General features: G+C 41.7%; 2 protein-coding genes across 2 annotated transcripts; one reads left to right on the top strand and one right to left on the bottom strand.

The window, feature by feature from the left end:
• Window positions 1–6,064, top strand: LOC119133489 (regulation of nuclear pre-mRNA domain-containing protein 1B-like). The gene is given in 9 exon segments (XM_037269383.1): window positions 1–711; window positions 1,826–1,955; window positions 2,358–2,491; window positions 2,750–2,874; window positions 3,254–3,384; window positions 4,333–4,507; window positions 4,588–4,617; window positions 4,619–4,705; window positions 4,707–6,064. Coding segments are annotated over 9 exon segments (996 nt in total). The 5' UTR covers window positions 1–560; the 3' UTR covers window positions 4,740–6,064.
• Window positions 6,065–17,564: 11,500 nt separating this feature from the next.
• mmp23ba (matrix metallopeptidase 23ba) lies at window positions 17,565–26,619 on the bottom strand. The gene is given in 11 exon segments (XM_037269345.1): window positions 17,565–18,110; window positions 18,113–18,154; window positions 18,157–18,214; window positions 18,216–18,249; window positions 18,324–18,450; window positions 19,796–19,906; window positions 20,091–20,255; window positions 20,335–20,502; window positions 21,277–21,416; window positions 22,050–22,186; window positions 26,101–26,619. Coding segments are annotated over 11 exon segments (1,212 nt in total). The 5' UTR covers window positions 26,278–26,619; the 3' UTR covers window positions 17,565–18,057.
• Window positions 26,620–27,909: the final 1,290 nt, after the last annotated feature.

The raw sequence follows: 27,909 nt of genomic DNA, 5'->3' as shown, positions 1-27,909 counted from the left end.
ACGCACATGTCGATGTGAAAGCGCGAGCTGCCATTTTTTTTGGATAATTCTTCCTGATTAGTTCATCTAAAGGGAACGATCTACCAGCCACTCCACTTTGACGGTTACCGATTTATTAATCTTGCTGTTGTGCCGAACAGGTATTCGCTTCTGAATTACACAAGTTCTGGCATTTGAACCAGCCTAAAGCGTAGGCTCGCACGTAGCATGCGAATGGCTACTTAGCTGTCGCTGGCTAAGTGTTAGCTGTGCCTGTAAACAAACACTTGAGCAAACTGCATCTCGAGAGCCAACTCAAAAGCTGCACGTTTGTAGTTTCCGCACAGTATCCCCGTAGGTTAGTGGCTAATGAAACATTAAAACAGTGATTTGCTTGAGTAGGTAGCAAAGGACGCTCTTTTTTGTTGCTGTTTTAATCTTGCGTGTAGTAGCGTGAAGTGCAACTATAGTTTTGATGACCGTGATCCGAGTGGTTTCCCCCCACTATCTCGAAGCTCCGTCAATTTAGAGCGGAGTCGTGGTGAGTCTGCCCTGAAGGAGACGCGCACCAGTACACGGACATGTCGTCGTTTTCCGAGGCAGCCCTGGAGAAGAAACTGTCGGAGCTGAGCAGCTCGCAGCAGAGCGTCCAGACTTTGTCCCTCTGGATCATCCACCACCGCAAACATTCGGGCCTCATTGTCAAAGTGTGGCACAGAGAACTGAAGAAAGGTGAGGCTCGGATGTAGCAATAAAGTGAAACTTTGAGATCTTATTAGTGACCAGCAATTTGACCTAACCCTAACCCATATGCCAGTACAATAATGAGTCTTTAAAATGTGTCTCCCTCATTTTAGACAATTTTTTCATTGGATTCACATGATTTGGGTATGTTCCTCATGCTGCTCTGCCAATTACAATGTGGGTAATTAGTAGGGACCCATTTTGTAAAAGCATTGCGCTCCCCCCCCCTCACATCACCCTATTCAATATTGTTAATTGTATTTTAATATGCAATGTTTTAGTCCCCTGTATTATTAGATTATTATTATTATTTTATTATTATTATTATATACTACGCAAGCAAAAATCTGTCTCCATTACAATAAGCAACATCACATTTATTGTGCAAAAATATTTTGGTCTTAAAGTTTAGGCTTATGCTAATATGAAGGCAAATTAACCATTAATTAACCTTATTCAACACTTAGTTGTCTTTTAAGCATGACAATGTAACAAAATTCCACCACAAACAAGTTTGGTGCTAACAGTGAAAAAGACAAGTCAATGCACCTTATGTTAGAAATAACTTATACACGTCGAAACAGCTTTCAGTACCTAACTGCAAACTATAATGAGAACTTAAAAACGGTATTGTTAGAATAAAAATATTGTGTTGATAAAGACACCATGTTTTGTTGCAGTTGGTGATTATGACTAATAGCTGAGACTGACTTGACTAATTCTACTGTGAACGGATGGGAATTTATTATTTCGATAATTGAATTCTTCTGAATATTCAATGCACCTTTTTAATTTTTTTTTGTGCGCTTTCTGAACTGCTCTAAGATGCCCTGTAGCGAGGTAGTACAGTAAACCACAAAGTATGTTCAAGTAATACGCTTTGTCTTTGGAAGGAGCTAAATTTAGTCTGACTTGTTAGTGGAAGTTAAAGAGAGTACTCGCCATGTACATTTTTTTTTTTTTTTAATCAAATCATCTGTAAGCCATTTGTTTTTAAGGATGTTGTTGTAACATGACAGTGGTGTGCCATGAGCTTTTTCTTCTAAAATAAAGTTGTGACAATGTTGTTATCACATTTAAAGTGTAATTTGTTGTCCTGCAGCTAAAAAAAGCAGGAAGCTGACGTTCCTCTATCTGGCCAATGATGTTATCCAAAACAGCAAGAAGAAAGGACCCGAATTCACTAAAGACTTTGAGTCCGTCCTCATTGATGCCTGCTCTCATGTTGCCAGGTGTGTGGGGTAAATAACATTTTTTTTTTTACATTTAAATGTAATCCATGATGTGTTTTTGTATGTTTGTAAAGGGGAAAAAACTACACCCTGGAGCTAAAACCTTGTGAACACTATCAATCAGAGTGGCATTGTCACCTACTGTAGTGGTTCGGCAACACTTTATATCCTAGTACGGCGAGAAAAAAAAGCATTTCCCTGTGTTCCCATGCCCCCCTCCCAAATGTATTCCTCCCCTTTGAATTGTATTTGGCTGAAGAAGATTCAGACCTATAATACATGTCGCATAAGCCAAGAATGACTTCAAGACAAAGTGGGACAGCGTTTCATGCTATGTGCACTTTGAGCACTTGTCTCATTTTTGTGTTTGTTGTTCCACTGAACTCCACTGTCCTCTTGCAGTGAAGTTGATGAGAACTGCAAAAAGCACATGGAGAGACTCCTGAACATATGGAAGGAGCGCAACCTCTACAGAAGTGACTTTATTCAGCAGCTCACCCTGGCCATAGAAGACTCCAACAGCCCTCAGCCTATAGGTGTGGTCAAATAATAAGAACAAAAATCAGAAATGTTCATTAACACAATGTGGAAACACGTTCATAAATTTGGTGCTGTTGTGGGTTTGGTGGGTTTTTTTCTTTTCCCCCACGTGACTTTTGCCCAGCTTTTGCGTAATCAATTATAACCAGGATTATGTGTTTCATGAAATGGTACACGTGTGATATCGTACGGTTTTGCAAATGCCTCATTTACATTAAGCATTGTCAATAATAACTCTTCTGTGCTCTTGATAGTAGAGGAAAAGAAACCGGTGAAACGAAGCTACCAGAAGATCCAGCAAGAGGAAGAGGAGGATGAGGATGACGACTACAGAAGCATCAGCTCCCCTCGTAGCACGGACGCCTCCGCTAATCAACTGGTAAAGGAGGCAAATCTTCTCTTTGTGACCTTATAGGCTCGGCCTGTCAGACTTGTATACAGTCATCTGCGGGTTCTTTGAAGTCAATGGAAAGAGCACCCGTTTTGCTAGTCTACGTGTATTAAAATTCCACATTTTGACAAGTAAACAGCGATGCGTGATAGCTTGCTTCGAGCCTTACAATAACGTGAATTTTAAAAGAAGACAGAAAGTAGTGGAGAAATATTTATAGTGGTCATAATAACAAAACAAATGTATGATATACAGTACTGTACAGATATGCTCATTTACTCCCTGTCCTGTGCTCTTAGTGTTTTAATTTTTTGTGGAGTCACTGTTTCCTGCTGTCTATTTTAATGTTATTGTCATGCATACTCAGACAGAGGAGTTGGTGAAAGCGTTGCAGGACTTGGAGAACGCCGCATCAGGTGATGCAGCTGTGCGACAGAAAATCGCCTCGCTGCCGCAGGAAGTCCAAGATGTCTCACTACTGGAAAAGATAACTGGCAAGCTGATTATTCCCGATTTTTTGTTTTGTTTGTTTGTTTGTTTGTTTATTTTCACAAACAAAAACAATTTAAAATGTACATAGATTAAATAAATGTGATGGAGAATGTCTAAAAAACCCTCCAGGGGCTTACGAAGTGGCATTCTATGGGACCCATTGCCTCCCTGCTTGGCACTCAGCATTAAGGGTTGGAATTGGGGGGTTAGATCACCAACTGATTCCCGAGCGCGGCACCGCTGCTGCTCACTGCTCCCCTCTCCCCAGGGAATGGATTAAAATCACACGGGGATGGGTTAAATGCAGAGGACAAATTTCACCACACCCAGGTGTGTGTGTGTGACGATCATTGGGACTTTAATCTTTAATCTTAATCTTTAATTCTCCAGAAATATGAATACATTTAAGATAAAATTTCAATGGATAAAAAAATATGCATCCTAATGCATGTCATAAGATGAAAAAAAAAGAACCATTTATAACAGGGATAAGGCATACACATACAACAACTATTGCAAACTGCGATACCGGTTTTCTGAGCGGGATCGTTCCAGACTCACTAGGTTTCTGTCATATGAAATGTTTTTTTTTTTTTTTTTTTAAATTGTATTAGTTCTGCCACATTTCAACTCATCCACTCAGTTCTTCTCAATTATTTTCTGTTATGCCCCCCCCCAGAAGAAAATAATTTCACCGCCCCCCAACCTCTCCCCAGTGTTAACACTAATTACTGAGAGCTTAAAGCCCATTTACCTCTTTTTAAACACAGTTTAAAGGGATTTCAACAGAAAAAAATACAAGCATAGAAAATATTGGACAAGCTGAAAGTCACAAAAATATATTGAACTTTATTCCCTAAAATCCAAATGACATAAGTAAGTAGTAAAACATGCATGAGTATAAAGACAGACTGAATGAATCACTGAATGAGCTACATGTCCCCATATGTGCAGATAAGGAGGCAGCGACAATCTGTCCAAGACAGTGGACGAAGCGTGTCTTCTGCTGGCCGAGTACAACGGCCGCCTGGCCGCAGAACTGGAGGACCGGAGGCAGTTGGCACGCATGCTGACTGACTACATCAGTAGTCAGAAAGAGGCGCTGGTTGAGAGGGAGAAGAAGTTAGAGGCAAGGCACACTCAAAATCAATACATTTCAAAGAACATTGTTATATACTCTCGTTTTTCAAATCCCGTGTTTGTGTGCAGGAATACAAGCAGAAACTTGCCAGGGTGACCCCAGGTGAGGAAGGAGCTCAAGTCCCACATCCAGGAGTCTGCCCGACCTTCCCTCCTTCCCAACGTTACAGGCGGTCTGGCACCGCTCCCCCTCGGCCGGTGACCTCTTCTCCACCGATTGAGTGGTGGAGCTCAGACCAGCTAGCCCCTTGTGTCGTCCCACACCCACCTACCAATACACACCTCAGCATAAACCATTGCAGGCTCTGTGTTGCTTGCTGCGGCCTGATGAGGTCAACAGGTACCAGAAGGACAAGAGACGGGTGGGACCATGGATCGCAAGGTCGGGACAATAACTTTAGGTTTTGTGAAATCGCAGCATTCTGCAGAGAAAACGAGACTCTGTCTGCCTGGATTTTCCCACTTAGTTTCCACGCCACCAGCTTGGAGTTAGTTTGTTTCCCGTTTGTTTTTAATCATTATTTTTATTTGTATCATGGAAGTGAATAAGGAGGCCAGGTTTAGTAGACCGAAGATCCGGTTGTCGAGTGGCGTTCGTGGTGCTGTTTCTGTTACCTGGATTGCAGATGCTTAATTGGCCTTATTAGAGCTTGTGACTACACTGTGGTGAGAATGTACCATTGATCAGTTGGATTTGTTTTTCAATGGTTTGTTTTGTTTTAAATAGTTTTGGTGGAGGTTAAAGAGCCGGTGCCTTTGTGGCAGTCCAAATCAGAATTGATTTACAAGTTGGCATTTTTCAGATTTTCACAACCACCTGTGCTTCATTTTACTGTGTGCAGTAATTGGCAATTCAGACAAAAACAAATTATGAGTGGCTTCTTTCAATTTCTACTTGAATGTTGTTCACAGTTACAACTAATGCAATAAATAGGGAATGAAATCATGAAGTGCAAATGATTGACTGGAACAAATCTTCACCAGTAATCCTCTATATCCAAGTATTGCCCATGCCCCAGTGTGTATCCAGATGTCACAAAACAGCAACTGTGCGTTAGGTGAGTTTTACCCCCATTTAAGGTCAGCAAGAGTGAAGTTGCTTCTTTTGGTTTATGTGTAGCTCATTTTCATTTTGACTTGTCTGCAATCAAAAGAACTTTGAGATGTCAGAATGTCAGGAATATGTAGAGCTTCACAGGTTTGAGAAACCAAAGTGTGTGTGTGTGTGTATTTTATTTTTATTTTTTAATCCAGTCAATGGTGGGCCTCCGAACACATTATTGGCCTCCTAGTCATTTTAAAAAGAGTGTGTGGAAAATGTACAAATGCCCATGCAGCCACTGGAAGCCAGGCAGGACCTTCAAAAAACAACAGTATGTGTCACTGTAGTTTAGTTACGTCTACTCTTACCCTCACGCTGTGCAGCCTGCGTTTCTTTCTGCATAACCCACCTTGTACAAGCTGGAGTCTACCTGTAGGGTAGTTTATTTCTGTAATGAAAGTAATCAATGGATGCGCAAGTAAAATGGAACCATTTGAACAAAAACGTCTACGTTTCTTGAGCACAATAAAACCAGGATATACAAAAAAAAACTGACATGGAAGGACTCACACCTTCAGGTTGGATGTTACATTAAATGTGCAAATTTGTTATCCTTAAATGTTCATGATATGCTATTGTACCAATAGAGCGCGTGTATTTTTAATGTTTTCATGAGTGTTACGTCTCACATGGTTATGTTGCCGTCAGATAAAATTCTTTTTACATTCCAAACCAGACGGTGGCGACAACACAACTGGTACTTTGCTGGTCGGTCGGCATTTTTTTTTTTTAACAAAGAAACGAAGAAGAAGCATTTTGTACTTCCGGTGTGCCATAGAGTATTGTCCATATTCTAGGTTTGTGTTGTACTATTTGCTCCTTGACAAGCTTAACTAGTTACGTGTCTGAGCGTGTAAATTTCAGGAATGTAACGATACGGTCGTTTACTCATGCAATCCCCCTTTTCGATAACCAGCAATTCCTTGTCCCTCATGAAGTAAGACTCGTGTTGTTTGATACAAATATAGCTTGTATCGCTGATTAGCTCGTTGACGTTAGCTGGTCGTGTTAGTGGTAAACCTTTCGAAACTTGGAGTTGCTCCTTCTAGTCTTGCATGTTAGGCTGAAGTAAACCCGTTAGTACGATTGCGGTACCCTAGACCTGGTAAATAATTAAATCACTTGTTTTACGACGGTGCTGAACGGCGTGTATAGAACGATTATGTACGTCGACATGTCATGCGTCATAACATCGCACGCTCAGTTAACCGTAAGATTTTCTTCTACTCGAAATCTTTCTGGACTGGACACAAAGGAAAATGTTGTTAACTGTATGTTTTTATCGCCACGAATTAAATACGTACAATTATTCTATAAATTTGCTCATGCGGAGCTCGTTCACCAGACCTTAGCCGTCCTTACATTTTTTCCCCGAGTGAAGGCATTGCTAAACAAAACGTTTGACTAGATGCATTAAGAGTGAGTGTGCTAAAATCGACATTGAGTTCTCGTCAATTTTGCAAAGCGCATCAATCTGAAAAAAAAATGTCGTTTGCAACACTAGTAATAGCGTTCAATGTCAATGGATCTGAAAATAATTACAATTTGAGTACTTTTGTTTCACTTTGGTTTCCAGCATTTATTGCGCCATTCACTATAATAAGAAGCAATGCAACCACAATTAAATCATTGTTCTGTTTCAATAAGACTCAATATTTTGATTAGAAACCTAATAACTTTTTTTTTTTTCCTTTTGCCACTTCTGTGATCTCTTCAAGTGTGTGTGTTGTGTGTTTGTTGTTGTGATGAAGGTGGTGGAGAGTGGATGCTGATGGGGGACGAAAAAGAGACCTGGAAAGTTAAGACTCTTGAAGAAATACTACAGGAGAAAAAACGCAGAAAGGCATTAGAAGAGCGAACAGAAACCAAGCACCCGAACAATGTAAAGTATATCCAGAGACCAACATTTCCATTGAATTAATCATTGAAATAATCATCCATTGAAAAATATATCATATTTTGCACTTTTGAGAATGATGTAAGTTAACTAGCTGCTGTACAATTTTTTTTTCTTTTTACTGCAATGTCATTTTGCGTGAGACTCCATTCATCAGTAATTCTTATTGTCTCTACCGCAGATTTCCCAAAGCATTGTTCCACAGACGGATGCTGGGGAAGCCAACGAGAGACCCCGGAGGAAGGAGAACTGCGGGATCAAAGGATGGAAATAACAATTCGCAATTCCCCTACACTCGTCCAGATTCCCCAGAGGACAGGTGCTTGTGCTAATCATCACACAGCTAAATACAGCAGCACAAAATCAAACTCAACTCCTATCATGAGGCTCAAGTTTGTCTAATTTCAAACCGTTATACAGGTCATTTTTTTAATTGCTTTAGGCTTATTTTCCCTGATATTGGTGAACTCCAAATTGTGCCACTTTTGGATTGTAGACTTAGGAGGTACAATTGTATGCAACATCAGAAAAATACTGCCTAAAATGATCCATTCTTGTGGTTGGAAAATTCATCCCTGCAATAACATCAAATCTTTTATCGTGCTCTTGTTAAAATGACATTATCTTCAGTCTCAGGGGACCTTGTTGTTAGAGCAATATCAGTCATATTTTGTTTGTATTTTCTATACAGAGGAGAGGAAGACGATTCCCTAGCTATTAAGCCTCCGCAGCAAGTTGCAAGAAAGAGAAATCTCATCACAGAAAGGAGGAGAAAAGAAAGACAAAAGACGCCATCGCAGCCACTCGGCCGAGGGCGGTGAGGAAGTTCATTCCATAGGTTTTGTAGCACTAAGTGCGCATCTGCATCCACTGAAGGTGTCTTCCCTTGCAGCAGGGAAGCATGTACGGGCCAAAGATAAAGAAAGGGAGCGAGGATCGCAGAAAGCGTCAGTGGAAGAAGACAAAGCCCGACAAGACTGGGAGAGGCAGAAACGAAGGGAGCAGGCCAGAGCTCATTCACGCAGAGAGAGGTGAACACTATATGGAAAAGTCACTGCTAGAATTTTTGTTTAGGCGCCGTGAAAGTTATCACATCCCTACTGGAGAAGCTGCCTTGACAATACCATTTCTAGAGTGCAAGGCAGCACAGTATGTTTAATATGTGCAGCTTAAATACCTTGTGTGAATAGTGTTTGAAGCATTTTATTATTGAGTGTGGCTTGTATACCAGTGAGCGCAATAGAATACATTTTACAGTACTTTGAAAACAAAGTGCAACCGTGTCAGTTGTTTAGCATTGTTGCAGTTCTAACTGTGTGATACATGTTTAATAGTAATGTTTCTAACCACCAAAAATCTGAATTGACAAAATTGGGCTTCTGGTTGTCCGGACAGACCCCGACTGGAATCTCCTGGGTTTTTTTTGGACCACAGGGACCGTCTGGAACAACAGGAGCGGCAACGAGGAGCGCGACAGAAAACTGCGCGAGCAGCAAAAAGAGCAACGAGAGCTGAAAGACAGAGAGAGGAGGGCCGATGAGCGACGCAAAGAACGAGAGGGTCGACGAGACGGTCAGTAGTCGAATCCGGCTGGTAGTCCTGGATGGTTCATCAATCACTCTGAGATGTTATAATCAACCTTTCATTTCATTTGGAATATCTGGCCTTACCAAGTCCTGGTCTGATACCTCGGCGATACTGTGTTGGCTTGGTTGGTTGGTTGGTGTGGATTATCTATCTATCTATCTATCTATCTATCTATTACTATCTATCTATCTATCTATCTATCTATCTATCTATCTATCTATCTATCTATCTATCTATCTCTATCTATCTATCTATCTATCTATCTATCTATCTATCTATTCTATCTATTATCTATCTATCTATCTATCTATCTATCTGTGTATACAGCATATCAATGTTGAAGCACAAAATAACAATAACATGTTAACAAATTACGCTGTATCATTCCATTACAATATATCAGAAATTCCACTTAGTCCAGTAACAAAATAACAATCTTAAATGGTTAGTGAATCAATTTGACATGGTGCAACATTGATGTATCAGTAAAATCAAAGCGCTTTAACTTTTAGGAGGTAGGTTCTTATTAAGTTACAAATAAAACCAAACTCTATGGTCCACAGTGCCTTCACACCACCGACTGTTACCAGACGAGTACGGTGAGAAGCCGAAGCAAAGTCACCGCAGTCGCAGTCCTGCTCATGTCCCTCGAGAGAAAACGGAACCTGGCGAATTACGGAAAATCAGTGAGGACAATAATAACATTTCCTTTAATGCCGTAATAAGAGTTGGGTAACTCGTGTTTTGCTTGCAGTGTCAAAGGAAGAGAGGACTGATGTCAAGACCTACTCGCAGACCTCCAAGACATAAGTGACAGTGAAGGAAAACCAGCTCTGCTGAGTCTTCCGGGGGTAAGGCATTATTATCATTGCAAAGAACGAAAGTAAACATGCTCGCTTCAGGTGAGATCAGCAGGGAAATTTGGGGCCCTTCCTCATTCACATGTCTCTTTATCTAGCATCAAGATCTGGTTCTGAGGAGGAAGAGGGGGAGGAAGAGGAGTCCAGCAGCAAGACTGAGGGTGAAGAAGAAGGGGAGGAAGAGGAAGAGGAGGAGGGAGAGTCAGTTTCGGTGTCTGGCTTCAGAGAGGTCTGAGCAGGAGTGCAGGTAAGCAACAATTCCACATCGTTTTACTCTAATCCAGGGGTGTACTGCTTAACAGCGGGGCCTGCCTTCTTGCAGAGGAACTGAGTGATGAGGAGCAGTCAGAGGAGGACTTTGAAGAGGAGCCGGAAAATGGGAAATCACATTCCTGCAGGTCAACTACTGATCCTAATAGAACATTTTGTCGTGATATATATTAGTTCATTTTGTCATGCCAGTGGCCACCATATATTTTAGTCCTTCTTTATTCTATTCCTGATGTTCTGCACTTTATTTAGTTTTGTACATCTGCCTTGAAGTTAATAATTTATTAGATTAGAGTGGTCAGTGATTCAATAAATTACATTTGAATCACAAAATGTACTTCACATGTACCACAAGAGGGCTTTTGAAATGCCTGCCCAGGATTCGCGGGCACATCTGTGATCCAAATGTAAATGTGAAGGCAGACCACTGAATGTTTTGGAGCCAAGCAAAAACCGCCTGTAATCATTTTCAGATTCACTCTTTCACCGCAGACGCTTTGACTTGCTTACTTTAACAGTGTGATACTGCACATTATAGTTAGAGTAGTTTGACACCGGCCTGTTATTCTTCATACACGGTTGTGTTTTGTAGTGTGATTCAGGTGTGTGAGAAGAATTAGAGTCTACGATGTGCATTCAAGTGAACATGCTCCTTATCTTCAACCTTCATTCAACAGTACCAGAATCCCGCTTTGACCACGACACAGAGGAAAGTGGTGAGGAGATGGAAGATGAGGAGGAAGAAGACGCAGGGGATGGTGACCCTACGCCGCAGTCGCAGACCCATTCACGTTCCCCCACACCTGAAGCAAACTATATTCCTGACTCCCCTCCGATTTCACCTGTGGAGCTCAAAAAGGAGCTGCCCAAATATTTGCCTGCTTTACAGGTGCATGTCAACACATCACACTTATTTAGTGTGAGACCATGAACATATAGTGGTCACAGCTCCAATAGACCCTTGACCCCATTATTATTTGCATCCACCTAGCCAAATAAACTCGGTAGCTCTTCATAATGTAAATAATTGTGTTGCTGTTTTGAAGGGTTGTCGTAGCGTGGATGAATTCCAATGTCTGAACCGAATTGAGGGAGGGGACGTATGGTGTGGTGTACAGAGCCAAGGACAAAAGACCGGTAAGGGAGTTGACGTGATGTGGCTGTAGGTGTTGCAGATCACATGTGTGTGACTCACGAGTTACATGCTGCGCTCATGTTTAGATGAAATTGTGGCATTAAAAAGGCTTAAGATGGGAGAAGGAGAAGGAGGGCTTTCCCATCACGTCTTTGAGAGAATCAACACCATTTTGAAAGCTCAGCACCCCAACATTGTCACAGTGAGGGTGAGAAAACATCTTTTCATAAACGTATACTTTTCCAGAGTCCACGTGTTGCCTTTTAAGTGAGAACAATCTAATGTGTTGTAGGAATAGTTGTTGGAAGCAACATGGATAAGATCTACATTGTGATGAACTATGTTGAACATGACCTGAAGAGGTCTGATGGAAACCATGAAGCAGCCTTTTCTGCCAGGTGATAAATCATCCTGATGATTATAAATGATGCGTATCACAATTGTTACCTGCTGAAACGACGCCGTTCAACCGTCTTGCAGGAGAAGTAAAGACACCTGATGATTCAGCTGCTCCGAGGAGTTCGTCATCTTCACGATAACTGGATTCTCCACCGGGACCTGAAGACGTCCACCTGCTGCTCAGTCACACGGGCATCCTTAAGGTGGCTTTGCTTTCATGAACATACTGTTTTTTTTTCTATCCCAGTGCCACAAGAATATGTTTGAGCCTAAAGACAAAAAAATTGTTGCTGGGTGTAGGTCGGTGACTTTGGATTAGCCCGTGAGTACGGTTCCCCCCTGAAGCCCTACACCCCGTAGTGGTGACCTTTGTGGTACAGATCACCAGAGTTGCTGCTTGGAGCCAAGGTTAAAGCACATCTTCACCAGACACATGCATGGCAGCCACTCACACGACAATGCAATGCTGTAGCATTTAAAACATAAGTATCATGTCGTCACCACTGATATTTTTACCCCCAAAACATATTTCCAAATATAAACCAACATCTGCAAATCACTTAGCTTATGGAAACCCAGTTTTGACTTTTACGCAAATGATTTACACATGTAAAAGGTCCAGCGGTCGTCACAGCACATCCACTTTCACAGGCGAGACAGACCGAAGTCGAAACGTGCCAGGCAGACTGTCTGCGTTGTGTTTTTATGGACTGCCACTGTGTTTTTTTTTCTCCTTGCAGGAGTACTCCACAGCTGTCGACATGTGGTCTGTGGGCTGCATATTTGGAGAGCTCCTTACCCAGAAACCTCTTTTCCTGGAAATCTGAAATCGACCAAATTAATAAAATATTCAAGGTAAAATGTTCAGATTTATCACTCACCGTTAAGGTGTTTAAAAAACCGGTACATTTTGCAACCGCGTGTCAGAGGTGAGCTCGCGGCGCAGCTCTGCAGCGGACCACTGGGTGGAGCTGCTGGATCGAAGGGCCCAGGGGAAGAAACCAAGAAAGGCCACCCGAGTTGTCTGACTGATGAGCTTGGCCTCATTCAGGCCTCTCAAATTATCCTACAGTCATTACCTGTGATGAAGCTTTTGAACACGTCTGGTTGAGTGGAAATATCCATCTGCCCTTGCAATAGAGGGGCCCTGTGTTGTTTGTGTGGTTCTTTAGGATCTGGGTCACCCAGCGAGAAACTCTGGCCGGGCTACAACGAACTGCCTGCTGTGAAGAAGATGTCTTTCACAGAGTATCCCTACAATAACTGCGAAAGCGCTTTGGTGCGCTGCTCTCGGACCAGGGTTTCGACTTAATGGAACAAGTGAGTTTATTTCAAGCTTGATTGAAGTCAGTGCTGGGCCCCAAATCTGCTCAGTGCAGTCTGACTCACTGTGGAACCTTTTCAAATTTAGGCTTGTGTTCGGTCATACATCAGAAAAGTTGGCATATTTGTGTAGTTGTTTTACATAATGACGTGAAGTAAAACCTTCACTGACAATGTTTTTAGTCATTACTGACAGAATACCCAAATCAGATGTGAGCCACATGCAAATATCAACAGATATGTCAGTTACAATCAGCAGGATTTGACAGTGGAAAGAAAAGCTCCCTCACATCAATGTGTTCTTACGTTGCTCTTTCCGTCAGTGGCTCCAGAGCTTTTTATTCGCGTCGTGCTTTTCTGGCCGCCTCACTTAAAACATGACAACAGTAGCGACTGGTGATTCATCAACATGCCTGTGCTCCACTCCATGTTCTGTTTCGCAGATACAACTCACCAAGGTGATGCTCCATACTACCAGGAAATGTTTCACAAACATAACTATGATAAATTGGGCCTTGTGGGCTTGCTTCCAAGAGCAACTCATCTGGCAAAGTCAGTGTTGTTGAGCAAATTCTAGCAGGAGAAACATGCCTAGATATTTACTCCCACCCACAGAGTAGTTGCGTGCACCTGCAAAAGACCAACCTGCTGAGTGCAGTCTGGCAAATATAGTTCAATGGACGTTTTTGGCCCCCCTTCTAGTCGTGAAAAGACAGCCTGGAGAGATACAGCCCATGTGAGGTCGACTCTGTAAAAATAAAACTTTTTGTTTGAAAGCGTCGACAGACCCCGCTGAATAAATGTTGAAAGGTATATGTTGGCAACTGAATGGTTTGCACAATCACACACGAGTGCGTGTGCAAACCTTTTAAGTCCAAGCAAGCCTTTGATATGCAGTTGGGTTCAATCGCAAGTTAACGTTCAAGTGTTAACACAATCTCCAAACTGAAATATTCCCACCCTGATGTAAAGAACCTCTAGAGCAATATTTCCACTAGCAGTTACTGCTCAGTAGTGCTTCATAAGGAAAGAATTGTGTGCACGGCATCGAGTATATTGAGTATTGCGTGCGTTACCATGGCGACTGGGGGCTATGCTAAGGTTCCCAAGCAGCGTGAAGACAAAATCGAGCACCTATAAAACATTATATAGAAATCATCTTTTGCATTTTCTTTTTTGTGGTGGAAGCACATCATCACCAAGCTGCCTGATCACACTTTGTAGGACTGCCCTTCAGTGAATATTCTGAGATCCCGGTTATGAGGCAGTATAGTATTGACCATGCATTGTTTGCACAAATGTTGTGCGCCTTAGCTCATGTTTATTTTTCTTAAGTCCACAAAGAGGACTCTACTGAAAATAAGAGGGCAATAAATCTCAAGTGCCCTGGCTGTTACGGTGTCTTCACATGAAGTGACTGTGCATTCTATTCCAGATTCCTCACCTTCTGTCCCAGTAAGAGGATCTTGTCGGACGAGGCACTCAAGCACGAGTACTTCCGGGAGACGCCGCTGCCCATCGACCCATCCATGTTCCCCACGTGGCCGGCCAAGAGCGAGCAACAGAGGGTAAAGAGAGGCACCAGTCCTCGGCCGCCCGAGGGAGGCCTGGGCTACAGTCAACTGGTAAGGCCATTAAGTCCAACTTTCTCCATTACATAAAGCTGGTAGTCTTTCCGAAGGCTGCCTGTGTTAAATAGATTAAAGGCCGACAAGCCTCTGCTTTGTGTCTGCTTAGTTCCTTCTCGTGTTTTCCATGATGCGCAGCCTGACGCTTCTAATGTTTTCTGCAGTGGTACTACCCACAAGGAAGTTCAATTTCCACTATACGGGAATTGTATCTTTTGTAATACCCACGTCAAAGAATATCTTGTGACATAAGAGTGGAGGAGTTGAGGATTATAGAATTGATCAATTTATGCTTTATTTGAAGTACAGTCTACTAGAGGAGTACTTTATTTGTTCCTGGATGCTGGGTGAGCACCAATTTGTTCGTGTGTCCAAATTTTATCTTTCTTATACAAGTGCAAAACAAAGAAGCAGTAAACCACTATAAAATGTCAATTATGAGAGTGCATCTTTTGTTGTTGGGTTTTTTTTTTGGGGGGGGGGGGGGGGGTAAATTGCAAAAGATTATTATATAGTAGTGTTAGTCTTCATTTACAAGCATGGTCAAGGAACAAATTATATATCCTAAGTACTAAGGTTACCCTTGTCTGCAAGCTGAATTCTTGCGGTATTTGTTAGTTCACAAAAACCCAGAGAATCCATCTTGTTCTGAGCTTGTTGATTTTCTCCGAGCCAAACCACCGGTGGTGCAAACCAATCAAAAAGCCGCAATGTGTTTGGGGCTGGGACATGCGGCTGTGATAAAAACAAGAAGCGCCGAGGCGGGGGCGATAATAAACCAAACGCCACGCTGTTCTCAAGACGCCGTTTATCTACATTTACATGACAAAAATGACAACTATCATAAACCGCCATCACGTTACCATCATCAGCTGGTCAAAACAAGGCCAGTGGCGATATCATCTGTTGTCGTGATTGGTCCAAACAAAAGTTTGGCATCGCTCAAATCAGCTTTTTGTGTTGCGCTGTATGTCCTGCCTCTCCTGAGCAGATCACAGTGGAGCAGTCCCACATTGATACTGTGAAGAACTCCTTTGATTCACGCAGCAATCTAAGTAGGGCTGCAGCTTAACATTTTTTTAATAATTGATAAGTCTGTCAATGAATTGATCAGTCAGATTAAAAAAATATTGTTCAAAAACACTGAAAATTTGACAGTGCACAATTGTTGGAATAATTTAAGTGAAGCCTTGGCCTGCCAGACCTGGAGGCCTTGTTTAGACCTAACAACAATTATGATTCAAATATTGGTTTTGTCTGTAACATGTCAAATAGGGAAAGATGTTACTCATTGTTTTCCAAAGTAAAAGCAGATGTTTTATTTTGTCATCTTTTATGGCGGTTGACACAAATTGGACAATATTTTCTCTTGAGAATCTGAATTTCTGAGCTGGACAATTTTGAATAACAAAAAGATTAATTCATTAATTGATAATAGTTGGCCATTAATTATTATTGTTTTCTTTTCTGACACGCATAGTATTGTCCAATTTATGTTATGAAAAAACTAGATTTTGAGTTTGAAAACCATGCTGTAACAATTGACTCTACTACAAAAGTCAACACTGTATTGTACTATTTAATGTTTTAGCTGTCATTTGTTTATGTTGTACAACGATCGTGTTAAGCTGATCTTCTTACTGTGGGTCATGTCCCTATACCCCATTGTTAAACTTCTGCCATGTTGTTTGGTACTTCTGACTGCAGGGGGATGATGACCTAAAAGACACAGGCTTTCACCTGACCACCAGCAATCAGGGAGCGTCTGCAGTTGGTCCTGGATTCAGCCTGAAATTCTGAGCATGCTCCCTGGCTCATAAAGACGAGCGCACCCATGGAACGCTGCCACTGGAATGAACTGCAAAGCAGATCAATACGCCATCAGCGCCAACTGTTGACGAGGACTTTCTCACACAAGAATGGTGGCTATGACGTTTTCAAAATGTTCAACTCTCCTCCACCTGCGTTATCACATTTTTGGAGTTTAGTATATTGTATTAGTTTTGCTTTTTTACGTTTGTGAGCGGTTCCAATTTTATGAATGGTGATGATGTTGCGTCAGTGATGTGAAATTGTTTTTCCATCTGACACAACTACTCAAAACTCTCTGTTCGCTCAAATGACAAGGCAATATTTTTTTTTTAAAGAAGAATAAAGAAAAATAAATGTCTATTTTGTAATGAATTGCTTTTGCACACACAATGGTGCTTTTGCCAGAGCGGCAGGAAAAAAAAAAACCTCTTTTGAGCTGTCCAAGATGATGTCATTCTGCTTGTCGCCACGTAGTCTTTGCTCTGCCATTTCTAATTAAATGGGTCTTCAGTGATAGAATTGAATAAATCAACTCTTGGATTCCTGGCCCACAAAAAATAAAATAAGCGGCACACGTCTGCTCAGTCCAAGATGCTGTGACGCTTTAACAAAACAGACAGACAAGAAGTCATTTATTGAGTTTGATCGGTCCCCCTGCCGTGTAGCTCTTCTGTTCAGTGTTCCACTGGTGCGTTGAAGAAGAGCAGCTGGTGGATCATGTGACTGATGGTGTTTTGGCACGAGACCGTCTGAGGAAAGCAAGTGAAGCGTGTGAGGTGTTCCACATGTGCTGCAGATCCAAATACTGTACTTCCAAAGGCCAGAGGAAACACTGCTTGTTCTGATTTAAAAGAACTCTTTTGGCCGAGTGTGTACATGTCGTACAACTCGCCTTCTGTAACCTCACCCCGAAAATAATAAAGCCACGCTAGATATATTGGGTCTTGTCGGGGATGGGTCGTCAGTTTATTGTTAACTGAATCCCTCTATTGTGGTTTATTTGAGTGATTTTGAATGAAATCACTGGAATCCGTTTGTCTTCCATCTTTAATGGTATTATTCCAAGATGATTATGCTGGCCATCCACAATGTAAAGAGATCCAATACAAGAACAGTTTCAAATGTTCAGTCTGTACAAGAGAGAAAACTGTTCAGACCCCCATCCCCACAAAAAAAATCGAATTTTTGTGTTTTTAAGTATACTGTACGTTGTAGAAAACAGAGGAAATGCTATCAGTGGGAAGTGGAGGCTATTCTTAAGGCAAAGTTTGGTTGTTTTAAATACACATGTAATTCTTTGTTTTATATTTAGTTTGCCAGTAAACTTAATTACAGTACCTAAAACAATGAGGATTTGCTGTGGGATCTCCCAACTGTTTTTAGTGCCCAAAATACATAAGATCATGAATTGTTTATTTTCCTCACATCACGAAATGACATTTGCACAATGACTGTCAACAATACAAAGAACAGAAAGTACAAAGAATATGTGGCCCAAGTGAATGAAATGCGTGTGTGTGCTTAGTTCAGAGCCAGTGAGGCCTCAGAACCGCACAACGCACCCTCCATGAGTAATTGTGAGAACTTTGTCTTTCTTCTTCACGATTGCAGGTGTAGTGCCCTGTTGATGGCATTGGCCACGATAGTGATGTGGTCGTCCTTCAAAGATATGTAATTTGGGTTGTGAGAACTCCAGAAGCTCGCCGTCCTTGTACCAGCTGAAGGTTGTGAGATGGCACTCAGTGAAGAAGCAGCACAACAAAAGAGGTGAGCAAATGGTTATCGTACTCACAATACTTTGCCTTTCTTCGACGCAATTTTTTTCCCGCAGCGGAACGTCAGCTTTTGCCCTCGACCACCAAGCTTGTGTTTGGTCATCGGAGGTGACGGATGTGGGAAGCACAGTGGGAAAGGGAATTCTGAAGGGAAAAAAAAAAAAAATCCACCGTCAATTATGTACTTGATGGCCACAACTTTTAATGTCGTTAACATTAAAATACTGCTACTGATTGTCATTCTTAGAACTTGCTTGCCATTCAGGCAATAAGCAAGTGCTAAGGGTGTCATGGCCTCCAGGTGGATTTTTCACCCGTCGGTGTAATCATCACTAACCGGGTAGAGTAGCAATGGAGCTCTCAGTCCATCACAAACGGAAATACCCCGCCTGTCTCATGTGTGTTTGCTACATGACAGCTTTGCTTGAGTCTATGTACAGTTGGTTGTCAGCAGAGAGAATCACCAAGAAGTACAGTACCTTTGAATACCAGAGACATTTTACAGAGATGTTCTTGTTAGGTAAGTTTCAAATTTCTATTTATTTTTTGATTGGATGAAGGTCGGAGGTTGTGTAATGTATATGCAGACCCATGGTCCATTTCAGATGCTGACAACAATGCATCGTTGTTTGCCAACTGCTAAAAGATAGAAGAAGAGACAAAGATGGCAAAGCATTAAGGTAGCTGGTGACGATTTTTTGATGGACTTTAATCCACCAGGAATCTACCTTTGGCCACATGCAACAAGGGATTATGGTTAAGGTAAGCAAAAATAAAAATATGTGAGTGTGTGTGTACAAGTGTATATATGTATGTACGTATATGTTTATGTGTATACAGGTATGTGTATGTGCAGTATATGTGAGGGGTGTGAATTGAATTTGAATTGTATCACAACCCATGTGCGAAATACGTGTCTATTGTATTAGAGAAATGCACACCTCTACTTATCACAATGAGAATGTATTTCTTTTAATAACTTTCTCTGAGCTGTGGCCAACACTCGCCTATCAAGTGAAAGTCCGCTTAGAGAAGAGTCGCTCTCTCTAATGAAGCAGAAATCCAAATTGACCTGGTGTGTCTCTAACCCTGGAGCCACAGTCTAAAATTCCAGCGGTTTGGAAGGGCTCAGGAATTTTCCACAGCCGTACGACGTCTCCCAATCAACAATGAAGAACAGATTAGAGTGAGCCAAGGAACCGTATCCTCCTGCCTCCCCGCTCTGTCCCCTGTTGCCGGCCGAAAACATCGGAAAGCAACAACAAAGCGGGTGGAGCCATTTTGTGTTGTGCAAGAGGGGGCCCTCTGACATGAGTTTGTAGCAAATGTACACAACTGGCTCATTGCTGTCATTGATTTGGTATGAACCGTGAATGCACGACTTATATAGTATCGGTACTTTTACTAGTTTGGACTCACATTTCTGCATTGGCAAACGGAGATAGAAAACTCTTCAGACTTCCCTCTACTTCGACCGGTGCTATCTTACCATAACAGAAATCACAGCTGGAGGGGCAGTGCTTCTGCATCAGCTTGCGCTTGCTTTCACAAAAGCCTTTACGAGCCCACGCCGGACAAATGAAGAAGCGGTCCAAACATCCTGGAGAATACAAAGGACACAATGTGAGCAAATACGCTGAACTTAACGCGTGCCAAGTGGATCATGTCACGACAAAGTCCCCGTGCATGAAAGCAGTCAGTTCTTGATACTTGAGAAATGACGACAGACACAATTTCTACTGTTGTGTTTTAATCTGTGGATTGAGGGAGGATTTGGATCAGACCGTAGAGACGGTGCAAACCCCACACTTCGTCCTGCGTGATGAGCTTGCGGCCGGTCAGCGTTGCATTCAGGTGCATGATTGCTTTCGGGTCCCTGGAGTGCATAAGTCCCAGCACGTGGCCTATCTCGTGTGTCGCCACGTGGACCAGGTCTGTCAGCCAAACCCCTGCAACAAAGCACACGCCGCTCAGCGCGCATTCACCGGAAACCCCGGCTGAGCGTAAACCACCGTGAGGACTGCGTGCCTTTCTTCCAGCTGAACCGCATGTTCCCCAGAATCCAGTATTCATGATCGTCGAAGTGGATCTCGCCTGTCGGCGGGAAAAAGGCGTGAGCCAATTCTCCTGTGATGCCGTCGAAACAGTGGTGCAAGTAAGACTGCAGACAGTCTGTGTGGTTGACGGGGTAAAAGCCTGCCAAAAACACAAACACGCAACTGTAGCTCAGAGCCCAGTTGCAGAGATGGCAAAAGTACTCCCACTTGATATAAATGTACAGATATTGTGGATATAAAAGTCTACACACCCCTACTCAAAGTCCAGGTTTTTATTATTTAAAGGAGGCCAAGATAGTAAATAATTTCAAAATTCCATCTCACATTCAGAACTAAATCAAAGTACTTACTTGAGGATCATTAATGTGATCTGTAATTGGACCCTTGACACTAAGCAGAAAGTGCAGAATAACATTTGGGTTTCTGAATCTGTATTATGTTTATCCTCTGAATTATTTACCTGTAAATTGTTTCCTTCCATATTTAGAAAAGTTATATTAGTAGGAGTTGTGGTCGGAACCATTACGCACGTACCTCACTTTTTTTGTCAGCCACACACCCTTTTTGAAGTATTATTGAGGGCTACGTCAAATATTATTTTTAGTCTGTGTTGTGGGCCACTAAAAAACAGTGGGTCACAAATGGCCCCCGGGCCGTAGTGTGGACACCACTGGTGTACTTGGTGCTTGTTTTAAGAAGAAAACAATGCTATTACATGTCACATGTTGTTTAAAAGCTAGCTTGCGCTTGACTTTTATGCTATCAAAACCATGGTAACTAAGTAAAGTAACCTCAAAAAACAGTAGGATGGAAGTTGTTAAGCCTCTGTGTTTTTCATTCAAAACTGTCTTGCTTTGACTGTACGACTCATGAGGCATGATCGCACAAAATGAGTTGGCGGTCCTCTACCCACCGATCTTAATGTCCGCCTCCTGGTCCGCTGGCACCTCTCGGAAGCTGAAGGGTGAGATGTCGCTCCACATGGTGAAAGCCTTGGCAATGCCTCGTCGTGTGTCCGTGGCATTAATTAGGTTTGTAGGGTAGGACAGCAACCTGATTCAAAACAAAAGACACTTAATACATTACAGCACAGGAAGATAATACAAGTCATTTTTCCTGGTATTCTAAAAATTTACATGTCATCACTTTTATTTTGATTATCTTGAAGTCCCTTCATTTCTAAGTGAATGAAGCGTGTATCTTGTATGCAGGTACAGTGGAACCACTAAAGTCCTCAAGTTTACTGTTCGGAGGTCAGACAACAATCCATCCATTATCTTATTATATTCACAAGAAATGAAATGAAGCCTTGAGATATAAGTGACAGTTTTTTAGATAGGAGCCATTGCTCTGCCAATTTTTCAACTATTTTCCTTATTGGAAAAATGTGCTATAGACACTTTAGTTGTTCCATTTTGGGGGAGTCTGGAACGGATTACTGGCATTTGCATTTATTTCAAAGCAGAAAGCTGTTTTGAGATACAACTTTTAAGTTACACTCATATCACGGTTTATAGACCACAGTATTAATTTATTTGAGCAGTGATTAGCTTCCACAATCTAGTTACTGTCAAGGCTTCCTAGTGGCGTAAAATGTATTCTAAAGACAAACGATGTCTCAATTTTGAACATAGCGGTTCCTCTGCACATGCAACGACGCTTTGTAGTAAATATTAACAAGGATACTTGTATGTGAGCTTGAATTTGTCCCATTTGAGCTTCTCCGGGGTGAGGGTGTAGCGCTTGTTCCTGGAGAGGTGCAGCACTTGCGAGTGGGCCTCTTTGCGCATTCCGATGAGCAACACAGTGGTGTAAGCTTCTTCCTTGGACAAAGAAAAACCTTTGATTAATCACCTCACACGGGCCCTCAAAGAGAATTTAGGACTTTGGCGGCAGGTTGAAGCAGGTTTGAGGAAGCTTGCGCGGAAATTGAGGGCGATGGATGACTGTTTTTTGGCAGAATGCAAGCGTCAGAAGGCTTGCAAGCATAAATTCCATTTGTCATATAACGGTAACAACAGTGCACGGCTGCTACTATTTCACTGCCTCGCAAGTGAGACACTTACTATGTTTTCATGCACTGGAATTCCATTTCACGGAAAATGAAGAGGTCAGCAGTGAAAGTGCTTTCCAAACATGAAGTATGATGGGGCTTTGGAGTACAAATTCCAGGTAATAACACCTGGATTACAAACGTTTTGTAAAGCTTTCACAGGCTATCGCCGGGTGCCTTGATGGTTCAGTACTCTCATAAATAAACTGTGACTTGACTCAGGTTTTACTTTGTCTTGGCAGCAATATTTCATATGGTTATGCACTTTGACTGAAATGGCACTTTGACTGAGATGGCATTGACTTTCCCAACTATGAGTCAATGCTACTCGATCACCTTGATAAAGATATTACAGTACAGAGGTACCTTGAGATACGAGTCACTCAAAACTATTCTTCAAAAAAGAGACTCTAAGGTTTTTATTGCCGTGCCCAGTTGATGTTTACTTTCAGTGAAGTAAATTACACATATTGTATTTACAACAGCCACATAGGTTGGCCTTAATAATATCAATTTAGCTTCATGCTAACAAACAATGCAAAATTCCATAGACAGGTTAATGATTAGCATTAGTGTCAGTCGCAGTGAAATAACTTTGCCCAACAGTCGTGCAATCTTTATGCTTTGTCTTTTACGCCGTGTTGTCAACTTACTATGCTATTGTAAGAATAGTTTGAAAAGGGCCCATACTTGGATAAATTTGGAGTCGAAGAACTTCAGGGAAATATTCCCACAAGAATGGAAGGTTTATACTGTGCAGTTGAGGCTAACTGCATATTTTGCGTAAGTGTCTACATTGAGATAAGAATTATGCTTTAAAAAAAACTTGTCAGTCTTTACTTCAGCATTATGAAAAACTAGCAAAGAGCACTTAGTCACAATTGCAATTTGCTCCAAACTCTCAGCTTCCTGTTTCTGCCTCACCCAATCAAGATAAATGGATGCAACACTTCCTTCGCTTCCTTTCAACTGGTTTTGTCCAAGGCACCACCATTATAACTAAGAAGCAACTCGGGGACCACTGCTTTAACGGAATATTGTTTTATTTGCACCGAGGGAGGATCGACCTGTACAGGTTATTTATTTGCATCTGTATGTCTATTTTGGGAATCTCAGCTACCTTTGACAAAATTTGGATGGGTTAATGATTCACAAAATTAGCTGGAAAATAAATCAAGTCTAAATAATAAATCCATTTTATTTTTAAGAATTTTACAATTGTTTTTCGTTTCCAATTTCACGGACCACCTGCAATACCGCCACGGACCACTAGTGGACCGCGGACCACCGGTTGACAATTTCTGACGTAAGGGAATAACATGCTCACTAATAGATTTGAATGATTTCCCCTGCCATGTTGCATGTGCCAGTGCCGATATTTCCGACATGTGTAGCTCATTTCAAATTACACATGCTAACAAGTAATGATGTACCGTAAACTATGAGGCACTCTAGACTAAACAGCAGACTTGAAAGGTAAACATTCTTGACAAACACTCAGTGAGCATCTTTAGGCGATCAGGTCCTAAACCCTTGAATCGCCCCAATTCTTCCCTTTTTTTTAATATTTAGAAGGAAATGAAAAGACTCATTAGGTACTAATCTCATTTGTCTGGCTGGCCCTCCTTCCACAGATGCTTATCTCAGGATGTTATGTAACCCCGCAGGAGCACCACTGATTGACACAGAATGAAAGCGTGTCGCGAAGGAAATGAAATAAAGCTATTTCTCATCATTATCACAGCCAGAGGGAGGCACGGTTGGATGCCCAGGCCCAGTACGGGCCAACAATAAATCAACGTAGACATATTCAAGGCTGGATCCCTGCGTGAGTTGAGCATTGAAATTTGAATATGCAGACCCAGAAAGTGAGATATTTTGTTACTTTAGTAACAAGCCCTGGCAGCATTGACAAAATCACCAGTCTCGAAGGATGTTTACTCAGTTGTTTCATTTTGTTGGAAAAAAACAACAACAGAAGAGATCGCAGACATGATACAAAACAAGTCATTTTAAATGGCGACTTTCTAACTTTAACAAACACCAAAAGGAATCAAGAAAACGTCCATGTGGTTCTCAGTACTCATAGTTATAGAACAAGCAGCAGGAAAAAATATGGAATTACTCAATTTTTAGGGTGGGAATTGGAATTATGAAACAACAAAAGAACACTTTAACACAGCGCTAGCACTCTGTTGCACCAAGTCTGGCTTTTCTAGCAGCTGGCAGTCTCAGAGGGACGGACTTTAGGAGTGATAAACAGTACTCTTCATCAATATGGCTCCAGCTTTCTCTGATTACTTTTGCCAGCTCATCTCTGCAGGTTGGAGCCTTTGTCATGAACCATTTTCTTCAACTTCCACCAGAGATTTTCTACTGGATTGAGATCTGGCCTTTTTTACCTTATATTTTCTTTCATAAAAGGATTGTTTTCACTTTTTTTTTTCTCCAGGGCTAAATGCATTAATAATGATGTTTGTACTGGGTTCAGATTTTAGACACATTTGACTGCGAGCAACCACCATCTTCTGCAAAATGTGTAATGATTCACATTTTTTTGGGAAAGTCCTCTCCTCTGTTTTAATTGACATCTCTCATGTTGGAGCCATGTTTCATGTCAGTCCACTTGGTGCAACATCTCTCCAAGGTGTAATCACTCCTGTACAACTGTAGACAACTTGGAGACTGCCTATGTGTGTGCCATTCCGCGTCCGCCATAGCTTTGCCGGAGCCAATTGGATGATTTTAAAATATAAATAAGCAGTTCAGACAAATAATAGATTAATGTAATAAATATGATGATAATAACAATAATGGTGCATTAAATGAATGAATTTCTGCAATCACACAGAAGGTTTGATGCACACGTTTGTCATATGAATAAAATAAATGTCCCGATCAAACACTTTACAAGCAGTGCACTGCATAGACGCCTCACGAGTAGTAATGTGGCAATGTGGTACTTATGCCATACAGTATGTTACAGGCTGAGCCTGACCCTAAAAAAAAGTGCAATATGGGAAATGGAAATATAGTAGAACATTTGTCCAATAAGAAAAGGACATGCATTTGTAAGCCTCTGTACGGTATATGGTTAGGAAGAAACAAGTAGAAAAGTTTTAAGCCATAGCGGCAATTATACAGTGCACAAAGCAGTGCACTAGTTGACATTTGCATGCTATTAGTACTAGAGAAGCACTAGACTAGTAGAATTGCGTCACTGCTAGAACTAGTAGCACAATAGTATTAGTAGTAATGCAGCACAGTTGTTTCCTAGTGAGTTTTAATTATATATCCAAAGGCCCAGTGGCACCAGTAGAGGGAAGACGTTTGTATAAGTTGTTGAACTAGTGTGCTGAACTGTTTGACTTGTGAGGACAACGTGAACTAGTGCATGGACATAAAGTTGGATATCTTGTTTGAACATTTGTAATATCCAGCTTACACGGGAACTTTTCTACATTTTCTACTAGTGAGGACAATTTGGACTTTAAGATGGATATTAATGATAAATGCATAAATGCCTTTCCATACGAAAGGAAATACATTTTATGCCACATCTAATTACCTTCATCAGTTTTTGATCCATTAAGCAAAATGCAGTCAGCATGGTATAGCCAGCAAACGGGAGAATAGAAATGACACCAGAGGAGCCTGTAGCGCAAGAGGGTCCCCCCAGCATACCTCGGTCCTCCACGAGGGGAACGCGGCGCTCCGGGGCATCCCTCCGAGCAGGAGGCTGAGCAGGGCGGCCGCCAGCACAGTCGTCCACCCCCACTTTCTCCTCGGACAGCTACCCCACATGGCCGTGGCGGTGGTGCGGTGGCACCTCCCGGAGAACGGCGTCGGAAAAGGGTCCATCGAGCGGCTACTCCTCGGCCATTGCGCTCGCTCCGCCGTGCGCCGGAGCCTCTGCAGGTCCCGAGTGGGAAGGGAAGTGAGTGTATGTTAAGTGCGCACGATGCAGCTCCGCTCGCCTGATCGCCGCGCCGCGCCACAGGCTTGGTTTCACATTACTGCGCACGGGGCAGCAGGTCAAAGTCGAGACGCTCTAATTGGAACCAAACGCGCTCTGTCCATCCTGGAGCCACAGCACACTTCTCCAGTCTGGCTGCAGCCTGGCTTGCAGTAGTAGCACGTGGCCCAAAACTTCAAACTTGGCTTTTAAGTTTTCTATTTTTTTCCCCCCTTAATATGCAGCTCTACTGCTTTTCGCCAGAGGTGGCAAAAGTACTCAGATTATGTCATGAGCAGGGAGAGAGGAAAAAAAGTTGCAGTACTCCATAATGAACTCAGTTACACAGTACTGAAAACTATGATCACATTTTTATTAAATAAAGAACATGATTAAATACAGAAACATAAGGAAAATTTAGTTTTTGATTGTATACAAATAGTTGAGTCTCTGGATTGCCAGCCTATCCGGCAAGGGTAGAATTAACAAAAGTGAGTACCACCCCTCACATATTTGTAAAGAAATGACAGCGTTCACTAGAGCTTCACAGGTTGCCTTTGGAATCCACTTCCACTCCTCTATGTTGAAATTCCCCACTAACCATCTTAAAGTGAGGCTCAATAGGCTTAGGTCTGTAGAGACATGCATGCTTGGCCAGTCCATCACCTGTACCCTCAGCTCAGTTAGCTGTTTGAAACAAAAACCCCACGAATCCTTAACACATGAAAATCCATGAAGTATTGTGTTTTTAATGTATTATTTCAAAGTGTTAAGCATAATAGTAAAATACAAACTATGCAAGGTGCAAGTATTTGTATCCGTTTGACATTGTAGTATCTGTGTGGATTGAAAAGATAGGTGAATGAGGGTGTTCAGGTGTCTAGTTGCCAGTTTGCATGTTGAAAAACATGATGTGTTCTGGCAGCTCATGTACGGATGTGCTTTTTTGGTGTTTGTTTTCCGGTTGTTCAATATTAAAGAAATTAAAAATACACAGATGGCTGGGTTTATCCTTGACCACCTTTGATGGGATTATTGCAAATGTGCAATTGTGTAAAGCCACTTTTACTTGATCGTAGACACATTGCATTTTATCTTTTTTTTTTTAAGCGTGAAATTATCCCAAACTAAGTTTGGACATTCTCTGTCCTTTATGCGCTCTTTCTTTCTGGCTTGCCTTTACTGGGACGTAAATCTACAGTGTGAAAAATGATTTCCCCGAAATCCCACATTACAGCGAATAATCAAAATTAGATTTACGTACAAATTAAAAATCCGTTGTACTGTGCGAGTGGAAAAATCAACGATATGATGAGAGATATAACTGTATACACACCATTTTCAACAATTTGTAGCTGAAACAGAAATATATTTAAAACTGATTGGAAACAATACTTTTGATATGTAATTTAATTGGTGTAAATTATTATTCTATTATTGTTAAGTAAAAGCGTCTAGTGTGCAGTACACATGTGCATTACTCATTACATGACAGAAAAAGGCCGGAACAATTAGTGCTCCGTGTGTTCCCGTCGACC

The sequence above is a fragment of the Syngnathus acus genome, chromosome 2, assembly GCF_901709675.1.
Source record: "Syngnathus acus chromosome 2, fSynAcu1.2, whole genome shotgun sequence".
NCBI classification, from domain to species: domain Eukaryota; kingdom Metazoa; phylum Chordata; class Actinopteri; order Syngnathiformes; family Syngnathidae; genus Syngnathus; species Syngnathus acus.
The sequence above is the reverse complement of the archived record's forward strand: the minus strand, read 5'-3'. Positions and strand labels throughout refer to the sequence as shown.